This window comes from Sceloporus undulatus, chromosome 6 (genome assembly GCF_019175285.1).
Source record: "Sceloporus undulatus isolate JIND9_A2432 ecotype Alabama chromosome 6, SceUnd_v1.1, whole genome shotgun sequence".
In the NCBI taxonomy this organism is placed as follows: Eukaryota; Metazoa; Chordata; class Lepidosauria; order Squamata; family Phrynosomatidae; genus Sceloporus; species Sceloporus undulatus.
Window position 1 is genome coordinate 28,058,466 of NC_056527.1, and position 17,885 is coordinate 28,076,350.

General features: G+C 39.8%; 1 protein-coding gene across 3 annotated transcripts in view; it reads left to right on the forward strand.

Annotated features, from left to right (window-relative positions):
- The window catches only part of FAM171A1 (family with sequence similarity 171 member A1), a 94,793-nt gene extending 77,388 nt beyond the window's left edge, over positions 1 to 17,405 (forward strand). For all 3 annotated transcript variants that reach the window (XM_042473451.1, XM_042473453.1, XM_042473452.1), the window contains 3 exons: positions 12,062 to 12,178; positions 12,745 to 12,859; positions 14,583 to 17,405. In XM_042473451.1, coding sequence (XP_042329385.1) covers positions 12,062 to 12,178; positions 12,745 to 12,859; positions 14,583 to 16,284 — 1,934 coding nt within the window. In that variant the 3' untranslated portion in view covers positions 16,285 to 17,405. The remainder of the gene's footprint in view (positions 1 to 12,061; positions 12,179 to 12,744; positions 12,860 to 14,582) is intronic.
- The last annotated feature ends 480 nt before the right edge of the window (positions 17,406 to 17,885 follow it).

Here is a 17,885-nt window from a genome sequence, read left to right on the forward strand (position 1 = left end):
CGGCTTCGGCCCCCTGGTTGTCTGAGGGACACCAACCCGGCCCCCGGCTCAAAAAGGTTGCCTACCCCTGACCTAGAAGATCTAGGAATAGTGTACCCCCACCATAACCCCTAATTTTTGCCTCTGTGACATCCTCTATGGGCTCTGGGGGATGCAGGCAAACACCACAGCTCATTTCTGTTAAAAGGCAGGTGTTTGGGGAGCAATGGTGTCTCTCTCTCTCTCTCTCTCTCTCACACACACACACACCATTAGGGTGTCACCTGGTGCAGTCCACATTCCCCACACACTCTTAGTGACATCCCTGGACAGATCTTAGCTTTGCCTCAGTGCGTGCCATCAGAGTGACTTTTGTTAAGACTGGAGCTGAGTAGTTCATATCCGTTGGCTTCATCAGCATGATAGGAACACAAACTTGGATGTTTTGCTCTTTCATTTCCAGTTTAACTTGTGGTGCAGTCTCTTGTTTTTAACTTGCATCCTCCTTCCCCAAAACACTTAATGTACATCCTGGATGTAACTCTTGTTGTCTTCTTAGCTTGCTGCATGCCGTGCAAAGAAGGCATTATGATCCCCGCAGACTAAATCCCAACCGACTGCATGTTAATTCAAAGTGATTGTGATGTGTAAGGCGGAAGAATGGCTCGAGGGATTATTTTTAGCTTTACAGGGCCAAGGTGCTGCTCATCTGCTTAGCACAGATGAAGGCACTTTGTGCACCACAGCAGTGCTTGGTTTGTTCAGTATTAAATGGATATACGTTAGAGATGTCAGGCATTACTCCTCCCTTTTCCCACCCCTACCCCAGGATTCTTACCAGAGAGATGGAGGGTGAACCTTTATCTTACACATCCTATAAGGAGGAGAGCAGGGAGATGGAACATGTGTGCTTGAGGTCCACTGGATTTACTGAAGAACCAAATATAAATAGAAGTAAAAGAAATAATGTTTTTGGATTATTAATCCAGAATACCCCTGACAGTGTTGCAGTTCCAAAGTGTAGCTCTTCCAAATTCAGAATGTAAAGCAAGAGCGGCAAACATATGGCCTTCCAGATATTGTTAGACGGCAACTCCCATCAGCCCTAGCTAGCAATATCAGTACGATATTGAGAGTTGTAGCCCAGTAATATCTGCAGGGCCACACATTCCCTTCTGCTTCGAATATACGTTTAATAAATTGATAGCTAAACATATGAATTGCTTTTTTTGGATCCTAAACTTGGCAATACCAAGGTATCTTGAGCATGTACCAGAGTCATACCAACTATGGCTTCTTGGCACATGAAATTGCTGTCCATCTATTATTTTGTATATTAATTCTGCTTCAGTTAAAAAAAAAGAACTCATAATGAACTTCATAAACAGAACTGAATAAAGCACTATATTCTCTGCTTTGCTATAATCCTGTTATGTAAATCCAGAGGCAGCTGATACATTGCTCCCCCAAGAAGTCTGGAGGGGGGGGGGGACAATTTGTTCCTTGTAATGTCTACAGTCCTTCCAGTTATGCTTGTATTATGTACAGTTATCTTACTTTTAACTTTGATTAAATGATTCTGAAAGTTTTAGTGGTAGAAGAGGAATATATGAGGAGAAGCAGTGCCACCAAACAAACAAAACAAGCACATCCAATGTGAGAATCCTCACATTGGAGCTTGAAAAAGTGACTTATGAACTACATCTCTCTGAATTGTCATGCTGCCTGGAGAATTTGGGGGAATGTAGTCCAAACATTGCTCAGTCTCACATGTGCTTACTTAAACAATGGTGAATGTGTACAAGTATAAGGTACAACACAAATGTCTCACAAATATATATAGAAGTGTAGCGGTGGGTGATAGGCATGTGAAGGACACAAAAAATACATCCCAAGAAATTATTATTTTTTCGTGATAGTGCAGGTTAAGAGTCTCTGAAATGAAAGAGTTTAATATTGTGTCAGCTATTAATAACATCAGATTGCTTATTATGTAATTATTGTTTTCCAAGCTGTGGAAAGAGCCTCTGAAAAATCTGTAGTTCCTGGGTTTTGTTTTTTTTAACAGTGTTGATGATTTTCTGCCATAAAAGACATAATTCTATTGTTTCTCTCTAAAATGAAGGGTATCATGCCCTGTCCAAGAAGTAGCTACCAAAAAAAATTTTTTTCAGGTTAAAAGTAGCAGCTATAAAGTCTATTTGATGCTACGATAATTGCATGGCAGAAAATGTGTTGTAGTGTAGCAAGGAAAAGAGCTGCTTTTATCTTGTATTACAGTACTAGGAAGGAGTAATTAAAAGCAAGTAATGCAAACAGTTCAATTTGCTTTACTATAATTCAGATATAAACCTCAGTTCCACATATCATTTGTATGGTTGCTATGCTACTAAAGACCTAGAACTAAACATGCTATCCCAGTTGGAGTAGACATATTAAATCAATGCAAACATTTATATAATGAGTCTGCTTTAGTTCATGTTAACAATTAGATTTAACCAACAGAAGCTATAACACTTATCATTTAGAGCAGGGGTAGGCAACCATTTTGAGCCAGGGGCCGGGTTGCTGTCCCTCAGACAACTGGGGGGCCGAAGCCAAAAAATAAATAATTTTTAAAAAATTAAATAAATAAATAAACTGGGACAAATGTAGGACAAATTTTTCAAATGGAGGGCACTTTTTAAATTAAAAAATGGAGGACACGCAAAAAAATTTGCTGATTTTTTAAAAAAATGTTAAGATAAATGCATGTTTCTGAGGCTTCTATAGACAATTGCCCCACCATGCCCCTCGCGTGAGATGCCAAAGGCCCCGGCGGCAATCGGCGGCAGGACCGGGCTGGGGCCGGTCCCAAGGCCTCGCCGGGCCGCATCCAGCCCGTGGGCCGCAGGTTGCCTACCCCTGATTTAGAGTTACAAGATCATACCTGAATATGTTTTCGGCTCATACCCTGCCACATCCCCCTCCCCCCCCCCCCCCCATGAAGGCTACAAAGCTTTTGTTGCAATTTTAGATTAATCATAGCATGTCATATTGCCCAAGCAAAACAACTGTGATTAATTTGGTGTTTTGTTGAAACAAGCCAACATCAAACTATAGTTTGTGGGGCTTTGTTTCAACTAACCATAGTTGAGGTTATACACTGTTTAAGGTTTGAGACAAACTACTCAGTCAGACTGTGATTCATTTTAAACAGATGGAAATTTCACTGGTTTTTGTGGCCACTGCAATAGAAAAGAGACAGGGAGTATTCAGTCCTGAAAATCAGTGTGGTCCATTCTTGTAATGCTAAAGCATGGGTTGGTACTGCATCCAAAACAAAGATTGATTCTTATACCATGGCAAGCCATGGTTTAAAAGGTTTATCTGTAGTTTTGTGTGATAAACCTTGATTTGTGATTAACTTGCGAAACAGAATTAAAAATCATGGGTTGTGGTAGGCTTGCTGACCAATGTTTGTGCTTAGTCTGAGGTGGTATCTGAAATGACCAACCATCTTTACAACTGATGCAGCACCTACAGAGAACCTTATTGCACAGGCCCTGGAACGGGCCTGTTGCATTCTAAAAGGGAACGTGATGGGGACGGGGGGTGGCATAGAATGCATCTTACTGCACAGGGAGAACACTGCTGCTGCCGCCGGTCTTTCCCATCACGTTCCGGATGCGTCCCAGAGGGGGGCGATTTTCAGGAATGCTTGGGAAGCGTTCCTGAAAATCGCCCCTTGGGGAACATATCCAGAATGTGATGGCAATGTCTGACGGCGGTGGTAGCATTATCACTATGCGGTAAGATGTGTTCTATGCCGCCTCCCATCCACATCATATTCCCTTTTAGAACGCAACAGGCCCGTTCCAGGGCCTGGGCGATAAAGTTCACTGATTGCTGTGCAATGGAGAGGGAAGTGAAGGCAACGTATGAACTTCATAAGCTTTGTTATGAAGTGTTCGCTTTGTTCTGTGTTTGAAAGATTGCTTGGGCTCTAAACTGTGGATAGCAAAATTAAGCAAGAGAACACATATAATAACCGAGACAAAAAAGCACAGCCTTAGAAACTGGTTATAAGTTTTTTTAATTATTTTTTAAAAAGCCTTTTCTGGGTCTAAAATGGCCCAGGGTCTTCTATAATTTAGCAGAAAAAGACCCCCATCACCTGGAAGTGATTTCTAATCACTTACTTTTCTGAAAAAAGGCCACTCCTGGGTCGAAAATGGTTCTGTGTTACAAATGCACCACTACAGTACAGTGGTTTGAGTGTTGAATTAGTACTATGAAGACCAGAGTTCAAATCCTGTCTTGACCATCTAAACCCACTGGGTGACCTTGGGCAAGTCACACTTTCCCAACCTCCAAGGATGGCAATGGCAAATCCCCTCTGAAGAAACTTGCCGAGAAAACCTCATGAGCCACCATCAGAAACAAAACTAAACAGCAAAAAAAAAACAAAAAACAAAAAAAAACTTGAAGGCATACAACACAACAAGCCTAAAAGCATGATGAAATACCCCCACAGCCGATAGAGGATGTCACAGAGGCAAAAATTAGAGGTTATGGTGAGGGTACACTACTCCCAGGTCTTTTAGGTGACTAATCCACGCACACACACCCAACCTCCCACAGTTGCCAACCCTGATATAAACCCTGAAAGCTGCTTTATACTGGAGTGAATTATGTCTCCATTTAGTTCTCTGTTGTCTATGCTGATTGGCAGTGGTTCTCTGGGATTTCAGACAGTGGTGTTTTCCCATCCAATCCTCATTGATCTTTTTAACTGAGAGGCCATAGATTGAATCTTGTGCAATGCTCTGGTTCCTTCGTCCCTGCCTAGTATTTGGAATTTGAGCCATACAGGGTGGGTGCACTAGGAGTAAACAGTATTTCTTTAGTTCCTAGACTGGTAGGATACAATCTAACCAAAACAAAGTGAATTATGCAAGAGCTTGGGAAAGTCACTGGGCTATAATTCTGTACTGTTGAAGGTTCTGAGAATTGTGGTCCAAATTCCAAGCTCTGGAATTGTGACATTGGATAAGAAACTGCAACAAGGTGTTTGAATGTAAAGGATTACCACACATACTTTGTATATTTTGTTGGTTATCATTACAAACGAAACCAGTATGTTTTATGCCAACTGTGAAACAGTCAATTGAAGTATAATCTGTGAGGTCTCGTGAGTTCCTTTTACCTTAAAAATAAAATATAAAGGTGGAGTTTAGAGACCAAAAACAACAGAAAATACCCATGTGTATAATTTGTCCTGCCTCCTACTTCAAGTGCAATTAGAATTGCTAAGTACTGAGTTAGAGATGGGTTCTTTTGTTCGAGATTAGACAGGTAATTTACACACACAATAGAAAAGTAGACTGAAAATGACAGCAGGAACAAAGGAGGGAAAAAAGCAAAGTTCAACTTGGATTTTAGCAATAAATCAAACAATTATCCTTTGGGGGGACATTCCCCTCCCCCTGGCAAAAACCATATGGAATGCGTGTCAGAACTAGTGTTTTTCCTTTTCTTATTAGCATCCAGAAATTAAAAAAACAACCCCAGGATAGTTTATGCTTGCCAAATTGTGATGCTGCTGCTATGAAACAGTAGCAACCTAAAGGTAAAGATGTCCAGCTGGCTGGAAGCAGTGCCCAAAAACAAAACAAAAAGTTAAGGATGGGGAGAGAATAAGGCAGATATGACCTCAGATGTATATATACTTATTTCTTGTGTTGCTTGGTAACTTCAAAACAATAGCTGGAGCCCCTGTGTATTAGACTTGTGATGAGGTTGAACTTCTGGTACTGTAAAGATTGCCTAGAAGATGGAATGTCTGAAGTGTTTTATGTTCTCATCTGATCACTTTCTATTCCAGACCAACTGCTATATTTTGTAAAAAGCTTTCCTGTGCTGACTGACTGCTCTAGCATGTTCCTAAAGCTGTTCTGCCCAGGCATCAAAGTATACATATGTGCAGCACAATCCAATGAACTTTCTTCTGGATTTTATTTTATACGTTTCATTTTAAAACTATAGCAACCTGTAAGTGGGCTTCAGCCCAAGTCACCTTTCTACAAGGGAAGGGAGGGTTTTTAACAAAATAAATCATTTTTGGTAAGTTTCATCTGCAAGGTGGATTAGAATCAAGTCTTATAGAATTTGTCCATAACTCAGAGGTGCCTTGATATTGTCAGTGCTACTATCTACGTTCTTGACTTCTAACGTTGAAGAAATTGTTGTTGGTCAAGATTTCTATTGTTTTGTAATTTCTGGATTTCTTTATGGATCATCAGTTGTATGGTTTGTAAATAATTGACAAGCCCAAAGGGATTGAGGGTCCATTGAAGGTACCTTAGGAGCTGTAGTATAGGGGGATGCATAAGAACTGTCTACAAGAGAATATGAAGTATTTAACCAAACTACATGAAGACTTAGACTTGGAAAGGCAGCTGTGAAGGAACTACATAAGATCCTCAAGTATAACAATAGATAATTAAACACTAATTTCAGAATCATCCATACCAGAATCATCCATACCATGACAATCTGTGTATGATTGTCAAAGCTGGACAGTGAAGAAAATTGACCGGGAAAAAATCAGCTCATTCCAGGCAAACAAATGAGTCCTAGAGAAAATTAAACTTGAACTCTCTCAAGAAGCCAAAATGACTAAACTGAAGCTATCAGACTTTGGACACATGATGAAACAACATGACTCATTGGAAAAGAGGATAATGCCGGGTAAAATGGGAGGCAGTAGGAAAAGAGAAAGAACATATTACAGATGGATTGATTCCATCAAGGAAGCCACAACACTTGAGCAGATCTGAGCAGGGCTGTTCATTCCTGAGGCTCTTGAAGGATTTTCCATTCATAGGATCACCATACGCTGAAGCCAACTTGATGGCAACTAACAGCAACATTCAAACTATAAATTCTAGGATTACATAGAAGAGAACCATGACAGTTAAAGTGGTATCAAACTGGTATAACTGTGTGGTGTAGATACTACTCCAAGTCTAGATTTCACCTATGTTTTTCACCATTGAGACACCATTTGTGTTTTGTTCTTCAGGCACCAAAATGTCTTGGGCTGTGTCTGACATTTTCCATGGAAGTATTATTTTGCAATTAGTATTAGATTTCTCGGTACACTAGCATAGATTCAAAGAAGTAGACATGTTAGTCTCTTGCAGCATAAAAAGGATCGGAGGAGGAATATAGCAGCACTTTTAAGACTCATTGGTTTTCATTTTCCCATGAGCTTTCATGGATATAAACTCACTTCTTCAGATGCAGTGCTGGGGAATATCCAGGCCTATGAAGCATATTTACACATGTGTGGGAGTGGGATAGAATGCAATAGTCTCATCTCTGTCCTACACAACTATTGTACTTGATGTATCAAGAAGCAGATGGTTTTAGCTGGCTAGAGTTTCCTCTCCATAAGACCCATAATCAGTTACCCCAATTAAATCTGTAGACTTTCCACAGGGAGTCTTCTTCTGCCAAAACCTAGAATGGAATCTCTTATTGTCACCATATTTATTTTAAAACATGCCATGAAAATGGGACAGAAGTTGTATGTATATGCGTGAGAGAGAGAGAGAGATGGAAAGGAAATGAGGAAATTTTAATTTATTTATTTGCTTGCATTAAAATGCTATAAATCTCTGTCTGACAGCATTGTTTGAAGCAACATGCTGCTTTGTCATTTAGCATCATAAAGCTTGGCTTCAGTGGACAATGGAACCTTTTGCTTTTTATAGAATTTTCCATTGAGCAGCTATAACTGAGAGGAGTTTCTTTTAATACAGGCCAAGATCAATGATCATTTGGCTCCAGAAGAACCCAAATGAGATGAGATCATGCTTTCTGATTCTGCTCCAAACATACTTTATCAATATTAAGATGCTTTTTGAAAAGTGATGTAATTGTGAGGGGAACGGGGTTAGTGGGTAACATCCATTTCCAGGTAGTTCCTTCTTGTTCCTGAATAAGAAATCCTGTTCTTACTGCAGAGAGGAGCAGTGGTGACCTAGGTTTACCTTTAATGAGAAAACTAGAGAAAAAAAGTCACAGAAATGCAGTGGGAGAATAAAAGGAATGGAATTAAAGTGAGGCCTCCTTTGGATGTCCTCTTGTAACATTTTCTGCTTCAATCCTTGACGTTGCTTCCATACTGGTCAAAACGTGGCAAAATACTTCTGCCCATTTAGCAGGTTGTCAAGTAATATTATATGCAAATTATAAATGGTAGTTGTAATTGATTTTCCTACTCCCAGCAAGCTGATTTCCACAGAAATCTTCTTTGCCTATTTGAATTTGACCTGGCCTTGCCTTTTAGTGTCCCAAAGTCTGCTGCCAGACAGCAGAATTAATGATATTTTACACCACTTTGACTGGGTTTAGTGGCTCCATTCAATGGAATCCTGAGAGTTGTAGCTAGTGGCACTAGAGCTCTCTGACAGAGATGGTTAAATATCACAAAATGATAAATCTCAACATTTCTTAGCATTGAGCCATGGCAGTTAAAGTGGTGTCAAACTGCATTAATTCTGCAGTGCATACGCAACCTTGATGTTGGGGGTGGGAGGCAGTTTTTTATTTCTAATGTGACAAGGACTGGTGTCATATTTGTGTCCATTGGCTATAACTCTTTCTTTTATTCCTGTAAAACTCCCTGCAGACTGACAGCTAATGGCTCCAGACTGCCAGTGGTCCAGAGATCATCACTTTCAGTAGTACTGTTTTAGCTGGATAATCAGATTCAATTTTGGAGAGGTTCTTGCAGGCTGGATTCCAGTGATGGGTTCAGTTAAAGGCAAAAGGGCAGGACCAAAAATAAATCAACATGTTAGCTCAAACTTTTGTTGCCAATAACTAAATGGTAGGGAAAGCATTTCAGTCTTCTAGAGTGGGGGGAAAAGTGAGAAACCACCAGACGATAGTATCCTGGAGAAAGGAGTGTGGCCATTTATTTTTATAACTGATCTGAAAACTGTGGTTAGTGTTAACTAAGGTTATTGGGGTTTGTTTTTGTTTTTTTGAAGCAAACCAGATTGTTAACCACAGTTTGAAGTTGGCTTGTTTCAATAAACCATAATTAATACTAATTGCAGTTTATTTGGATTCAGATATCATGACAAACTAGCTGAAAACTGGAAAAAAATGTTTCTAATAATCTCCTTGAGGACAACAGTTTAATGTTACTATCAAGTGCAATCTGTATTGTCATGGGTTTGTAGTCTTCATGCTGCATAATCAGTTAGGAGAAAGTCCATAGATCTAAACTAGCCATCCCTGGTGGTGCAGTGATTAAATGCCTGTATTGCAGCCACTTACTCACAAACCATAAGGTTGCGAGTTCAATACCAGTACAAGGGCTCAAGCTCAACTCAGGCTTGCATCCTTCTGAGGTCGCTAGATTGTTGGGAGGAAATTAACTTATAATTTGTAAACTGCTTAGGGAGTCCTTAAGTGCACTGATAAGAGGTATAGAAATGTACTTGCTATATTGCTATATATATTGCTATATCCCCTAATCTGATCTGTTCTAAATATGGGCAGAAATTTTACAGCAAGTTTTAAGAGTTCTAAGTCGATGTGATATATCAAAAATCTGATGTCTTATTAAAGTTTATTAAATTCGCTTAAGTATAAATATAGTTTGAATTAGCCCCTTCACACATCCAGATCTGCAACCACATAGGAGAAAATTCAAAGATATAGCCGTATTAGTCTGGAAAATCAGTATGGAAAGGGATCTTATAGAACATGTGAGAATAACTGAAAGAAAGAAGCTGGTAGCATGAGCGTTTGTAGAGATGAGCCTACTTCCTCAGAGGCATGTAAGGAGATAGGCTCAAGTCTACGAAAGCTCATGCTACCAGCTTCTTTCTTTCAGTTAGTCTCAAAGGTGTTACAAGATCTCTTTGCATAGCTGAAAATCATTGTGTCTTCTTACATTTACATTTTGTTTTTTTCACATAACCCTATATACAAGAAGAACTGATGCTGGGAGGGGAATTGGCCATATGTACTCAGAGTATGTGTATGTCAGACCCTACTATGTAACTTAGTACTTAGAAGACTATGGAGCTATAATCAATTGTCATTCTTAAAATAACTAATGGTAACTAATGACTTCCATAAAGTAACTTTTCAAACTCTTAGAGTCCCATGGCAACATCGTGTGGAATGCTGCGGTTTGTAGTTTGCTGAGACACTAGAGCTCTCTAGATGAAAATTCGGAATACCCTGAAAAATAACAGGATTCCATACGATGTTATCATAGGAGTTAAGGTGGAATCATAATGCTGTAATTGTGAAGTGTGAAAGGGCCACAGGATAGCTCTGTGTTATCCTGGGCTAGAGAAAAGCAGCAGGTGGGTGACGTAAATGAGAATCACATATGTAAGAAGACAAGATAATCTCATGCAGTAAAATATTTTATTGGCTTCTTGCACCAGTTACAGCATGCCCTTTGTTTGCCAAAACAGAGAAATCTGAGTCGTTATCCTTTGTCTGTTGAACCTTGGCTGAATTTTGCTGGAAGAGCTGCAGCAGAGCTTCCATGTATTTCTTTGACCGCTGCCTTATGGAAGGAGAAAAATTAAAGTGTCATTACAAGGATTTTGTTTACATCAGTGAAGTGGGACATGTGACAGGGCAGCTAAGTAGCAACATGCATACTGCAAAATATATATTTGCAAGGGTTTCTACAATCAGCTCAGGTTTTGCCGCTACTCCAAAATTATTAATACCATCCAGTTATCCAGGAGATGCTGACAGCTTTCAGTGAGGGGAGAGTTTGCCTGGTTCTTTTGATGGAAATGTTTAATTTATATGAAATAGTAATGGCAGTAGAGAATGTAATTCTAATAGTGAACAGGCCTTTGTTAATGGTGACACTCCTCTATTTTTCATAAGAATTCATAATTTCTCAGAATCTTGAGTAGGAGCTGGTCCACCAACTGGAACAATATGACATATTATAATGAATAAATACTGGAAAGCTTGAATTTTTCTGATCTCAAAGTGTCTTTTCCTTTCTTTTACAGTAATTGTTTACTATAGTGCCCACTGGTGGTGGCAAAGCAAAACGGCTAGCATTCATTCAAGAAGTTAAAACTCACTGCACTATGTACTATGCTGTCTAAAATGGTTGCTTTATATCTCAATGATTATATAGACATTAGAAATTAAAACAGTGTCTCTGCTGTCCTTTAGATGAGGTACATAGTATGTGTTGTTTCCATATTTAGGCATGTGCAACTGGTTTGGTGAAAGCAAAGTGTTTTACTACCACTTTCCTATGGCAGACCCTCTGCACCCCTGAAAATGCAACACAGAGGTTCTTGCTAAAGTTGGTAAAGAGTGGTGTGGATGGGGAGAGCAGATGATCCCCACAAAACTGAGCAGAGGGAACCTCTGTAAGCAGAATTCTTTTGCTAGTGGAAGGCAGATCTGTGGATCCAGCCTTGAGTTTGCAATATACAGTAATACATGCAAGTTGACTGATAGTAAAAATCTTTGTAAATATGGACATTTTTGGGGGGGAGGGGAGTTGGAATGGTGTCAATCTGACTGTTATACTACCATAATTTACCAACAGAATGCTGGCCACTGATTTGATTCCAAGTCACAACTTCATTTTTATTTTTACTATTCTGACATAATTGTATATCTAAATGCTAGTCCCAACTTGATTAAATCCCACTGAACCAACTGCTGAATGATAGTCAATGCTTATGTAAATCCTACTGAGTCAATGGGCTTGCTTTATCCCGGAGTAGAAATTGGATTTACTCACATATAATCCCTGTTATGTACAATTTAAAGGTGTATATTATTGCAGCTATGGTCGATCGGTTGGTCTGTCTGCCTCAATCACTCACTCTCTATCTCTGTATTTTTTCACACATATTCTTTTAGCAAAAACAATCTCAAGATCAAACTTCTCCTTTTAAGAAAGAGAGTGCTGGTATGTGTTGGTATGTTTTAATACATATTAAAGTACTCAACAGAATGTTGTCTTGTACTATTGTTCTTACACTAGTAAATGTATCCTGAACTCCTGTTTTTGCAGGGACATGGCTGAAAAGCAGTTTAGGCATCATAGAACAAGAAGGAAGTGAGATGACCTGGACATACATTGCACCACAGTTGGGATACTGGGTTGCAGCCATGTCTCCCACAAAGCCAGGTGAAATACAGTTCTCTTATTTGCTCCTGCAAGGGGAAAAAATGCAAGACATGTTGAGTGCAACCTGTTGTGTAAATGGAAAGCCACTTGTTCAATGGATCTTCCCCCTTCTCCATCTACTTTGCAATTTCTTTGCCTATGAGTCATATAAATATAGTAGAATTAGATTACCACCACTGATAACCACAAGTGTTAAGACTGGTTCACACAGGCAGAAAAATCAGATGGTCATATTCTGAGGTAGTACAATCAGATATCTCATCACATCGCAAGGTATGTGTTGTACTTCAGGATTATCCCTATATGATTTTTAACAAACCTTACAAATAGAAAACTACCAGGAATGGAGAATAACCATTTTGGTGTACAGTTTTAATGGGGCGGGGGGGGGGGGGGTAAAAAACAGGGGGGGGTGTGAAGCCTTGGCGGTGGAAGGTAGATGGCCACAAAAAGAAGTTGAAGCCTATGGGTCATCCTTTTTCCACTCTTGGCCTATATGCACTTGGAAAACAATTGGAAAGTTCTGAATGACTTTTCTTTAACATTTTGAACATTTTCTCTTCTAGGTCCCATTGTAGCCCCAGATATAACCACTTACCACACCGTGTTCCTTTTGGCAATTCTAGGAGGAATGGCTCTTATCCTTCTTGTTTTGCTGTGCCTCCTTTTGTACTACTGCAGGTAGAATGTCTTATTTTGATGTTTAATGTTATGGTTATAATGTGTGTTGGGTGGGTGTTAAAAAATAAGGATCAGAAATAAAATGCCCATAGTGCTTTTTTCCTCAGAACAGTTTGCAAAATTCTAATTATTTTTTTCTAACATATGAAAAGGTACCATAATAGTCATGGAGTAGAACATCTTTAGATTATAATTCCCTTTTCTTGTGCAGTACTCTAGGAAAATGCTAAAGATGAATGGAAGAGTCCATTTGAATGCCACCAGTTATTTCTAAATGAGCTTATAAAAGGCCATGTGTTGGGAGAAAAAATCCAGCTTCTCTTTTAATATATGAAGTGATGCCAAGAACTCCTTGGCTTACTTTAGAGCAGTGCTACTCAGAGTAGTGGTCCAAATGCCATTGACTGCTAGTCCCTGGTGAGTTTCTGGGAGAGGAAAAAAATAATAGCCAGTGGGCACAATATGGTAATGGTTCCTGGCATATTGGGGGGATCTCAGTCCCTCATCAGATAGCTTGAAGAGCACTATTCTGGAAGACACTTTGGGGTATAGAAAGATAGTGCAGATATTTATTTTAGTAACATTGTTAAATCAGAAAACCAAAAGGTAAAGGAAGAATGTGCTGCAGCTCACATTACTAGCAATATTGTGGTGAAAATAGAAAATGGTAAAATGGAAGCTATCAGTAATCACACATGAGAATGTAGACTTTCATTCTAATAAGACTGATTAAAGTTCCATCTCTCCAGTTCAGTGCATGATCCCTTTATATTATATTGTTGTTATAACAAGATCAGTAAGCCATGGCCACAAAACTGAGGGTTGTTTTTGTTTTCTAATTCTGTTCTAAATAATTTATTTGGGGCAAAATAAAGTAATATTCAGGTGTCTCTTGGTTGTGCTGAATGCTTAATTATTATTATTTATTATTATTATCTTGATGCAGACACCTTGAGGTCCAACTGTTTCTCTTCTGCTTTCGTTCTGTTTTGTTTGCTTTGCCTACTGTTTCGATTGCTCTGCAGTAAAAAAAGTTAACTATGGCCCAAAGCAGACAGGCCAAAATTGCAGCTTCAGGCTGTGTTGGAGACATGGCATTTAGATGGTGCACGCTCTGAACATGGCTGGAAGCCATGCCAATGCCATGCCATTTGGAAAGAACTGGGCCAAAAAGGAGTGGATAGAATCGGCTTCTTTCAGTGGCCTGATTCAGCAGCCTGGATTGGGACTGGGCATGTGCAGTCGCCACAGTCCTGGCACAGTTTTTTGGCCCATCTGCTTCGAGCCTATAACTAGTATTTATAACTCATGTGATTTCATGCTAATAGGCAAGAAGCAACACAGGCCCTTCAGAACTGCGAGAGAACTTTCAGCTTACTTAAGTATGCAGAAGCATAAAACACAACCAACAGAGAGGCCTCAAAGTATCCTAGTGAGGACTGAGGCCCATATTGAGTTCAATTGAAAAAGTAAACCACAAAACCAGGCATAAAAGCTAGAAATCCACCCAGATTCCTCTCCCTCCAGTCAAGAAGGTAATTTTTCAGGACTCTGTGATGAATGAACTGGTCTCCTTTTGCCCATGTCAAATATCTTGAAGAGAGGATAGCTGACTGAAACCATGGACAGGCACCCCTCTGTTAGGGATTGGAGATATGCTACAACATATGGTTGCAGAATCCATTTCCACTAACATTTTTCTTTCTTATCTTTTAAATGGTAGGAGAAAATGCTTGAAACCACGTCAGCACCATAAGAAACTTCAGCTTTCCACAGCTCTTAATGGAACCAAGAAAGATCAGTCAACCTCCATGTCCCACCTCAACTTAATATTTTCACGACGAGAGTCAGAATTTCCAGGAGGGCTCTCTATTGCTAGCAATAGACACGCAGAATCCACAGGCCACAAGGAGTTGATTGGAGCTGTCCACATGGAGAAAGGCTGTTTGGGTGGAGAGGCAGATATGTGTACACCCATGCTTAAGCATGCATACAGCACCTCACAGGAGTTTAGTTCCCGGGAAGAATTGCTTTCCCATAAGGAGAAGGACCAAAGCCGGATGTCTTTAGAGAACATGGCCTCTAGTGACACTTTGCGAAAAGACTACCTGAAATCAGTGGATACGTTCCCTATAAATCCAAGGAAATCTGTGGAAACATCTGAAGGATATGGCTCCCCCGATAAGGAAGATCAAAGGAGAAGTTACAATGCAATGTTAACTCGGCCTTTATTTGAAAAGCCGGAGCAAGCATCTATGAACCATATTTCTACAGGAAGTAAATATAATATTCAAGAACAACTGTACCCCATCCCTTCAGCTCCTGAAACGGAACTGTTAGACTGCAGACCCTCTGAATGTATGATGTCTCGCTCAGTCGACCATCTTGAAAGACCCACTTCTTTTCCTCGGCCAGGTCAGCTGATCTGCTGTAATTCTGTTGATCAGGTTAATGACAGTGTTTACAGAAAAGTATTGCCTACACTAGTTATTCCAGGTCATTACATGAAGCTTCCTGGAGAACATCCTTATGTTAGCCAGCCTTTGGTTGTTCCCACTGACCAACAAATTGATATTGAGAGACTCCAGGCTGAACTGTCAAGCCCACATTCCCAGCTTTTTCCACATTCCCAGCAACAGATGCAGCCTCAGCAGCTGGCTGCTCAAGCAATATCTCAGCAACATTTGCAAGAAGCTGGGGCAAGTGAATGGAGCACCCAGAACGTTTCCATGTCTGAATCAGTATCCATTCCAGCCTCACTCAATGATGCCTCTTTGGCACAAATGAATAGCGAAGTGCAGCTTCTTACTGAGAAAGCTCTAATGGAGTTAGGAGGAGGGAAGCCTTTACCTCATCCTCGGGCATGGTTTGTTTCTCTTGATGGACGTTCAAATGCTCATGTTAGACATTCATACATCGATCTTCAAAGAGCTGGAAGGAATGGCAGCAATGATGCCAGTTTGGATTCTGGGGTTGACATGAATGAGCCAAAATCTGCCCGAAAGGGAAGGGGAGAGCATTTGTCTCTGCAGCAAACGCATCCACAAGCGCAGGTACATCCTCCAAAAGAGCAGAAAGTTCCGGATAGCACAGCTTATACACAGCTTGTGTATTTGGATGACATGGACCAAAGTGGCAGTGAATGTGGAACTGCAGTTTGCAGCCCAGAGGACAGCACTCTAAGGTGTCTGTTGGATGGAGGAAGCAGAAGAACAGGTGGACAGTTACCCAGCCTTCAAGAAGAAACATTAAAAAGAACTGTAGAAAGTTCACCAGAGCCTTTAACAAGTCCAGAACACACAATGGCTGTCCAAGATGAAGGTGAAGATGAGGAAGAGGATGATGAGGATGACCAAGGAGAAGATAAAAAGAGTCCCTGGCAAAAACGAGAGGAAAGACCCCTCATGACTTTCAACTTGAAGTGAACTACAATGAATTTTATCTTCTTTCCTACCCACCCCTCCCAGTGGAATATAAAATTGCCAAATGTTTTTTCTGTGAATGTCCTCAGTTTGTCAGTAGATGAGGACAAAAAGAAAAGAAAAGTTGACAATTGAACCACAGGGAGAACAACACAAAGTACACTCTAAGAATTACTCAGTAACCAATTACTTTGAAAATCTATAGGAGAGTGCAAGAGAAGAGTGTGACTATAATTCCATTTACTTGACATCAGCCATCAAAGACATTTGGACATATGGGCATGCAGTATGGCAGATTATGACCTCAGATGTCCCTGGAAAGGGATCTTTGTGAAGCATTGTTAAATTTTCTTAATTGTATCATGATGATGCTACTGAAGAGGTATCTTTACTTAAAGTTTGATACTTGACGTCTACAGATATGCATTATCTCAAAGAAAGGCTATGCATTGCTGCTTTTTAGTAATCTTATTTGTTTGTTTAAACTACGCTTTTCTTACTTATTTACAAGGTAGTTGTAAAACATTGTATGTCTCTTTCTTGTAATCTGCTCGGCAATTGAGTTTTATCTACATGAAGCCTGAGTAGCATTTCTTGGTATTTGAAGAGCCTTTTTATGAAACCAAACTGAGTTTTAAATCAGCTGCGATTCCTCCAATTCTGGCCTCCCCCAACTCCAAGTGCCTTTTTTACAGGAACAGTGAACAGCCCCTTCTTTTTGCTGGCGCCTTGAATATTCAGATTTTTTTTTAAAAAAAAATCTGACCTTCTCTATCTGCATGCCATCAAGTGTCTGTGCTGAATGATTCCTCATTTCACTACAGTTTATTCTCTCGTTATGGTGTGTACTGTGGCTTCTGTTTTGCAAAGATAGACTAGAGGACATCATTGGAAAAACCCAAAGTAGCCAAGAAGATAGTTTTACCGACTGTATATATGATGTATATAGGCTCGAGTGACATGGACTATGGACCAAGCAAGTGGACTGAATGTGTTTTAGAAATGTCGGGCAAAGTTATTACGTACTATCCAAAAGTGCCAGATACACTTCTGTGCTTTCTCTACATAAAGCTGCTTGGTTATCCAAAAATTATAATTGAAAAATAAAAGTTTATAAAAAGTGAGGATTTTTTTTAATTCCTCTTTGGAGTCACAGTATTATTATTTGATAGACAGAAGAACGTGTTTACAAAGTGATAATAGTTAAGGTTGATATGCTTGAATCCTGTACTTAATTTGTACCTAATACTAATCAGAGTATCCACTACTGTTTGTTTGATGTCACAGGGCAGACTATTCTCTGCTTAAGCATGCTTGTTTGTCTCAACCTTTTCATGCAAATCTTCATAGAATCAAGATTATGCAATTTCACTGGATCCAAGGTATACATCTTCCATGTAACCAAGTAGAACAAAGTTTTCCTAACATCAATCTATCTGTGTTTGAATACACCTTAAAATATGATGTACATGAACCCTCAGCAGATGCATGTTTCCAAATACACACTTGGCAAAGAAAAGCAAATACAAAGAAGGGAACTCATCTGGGAGAGCTGGGGAGTGGGGTGAGCCCAAAACAATAGGAGGAGCCTCCAGTGAAAAGCA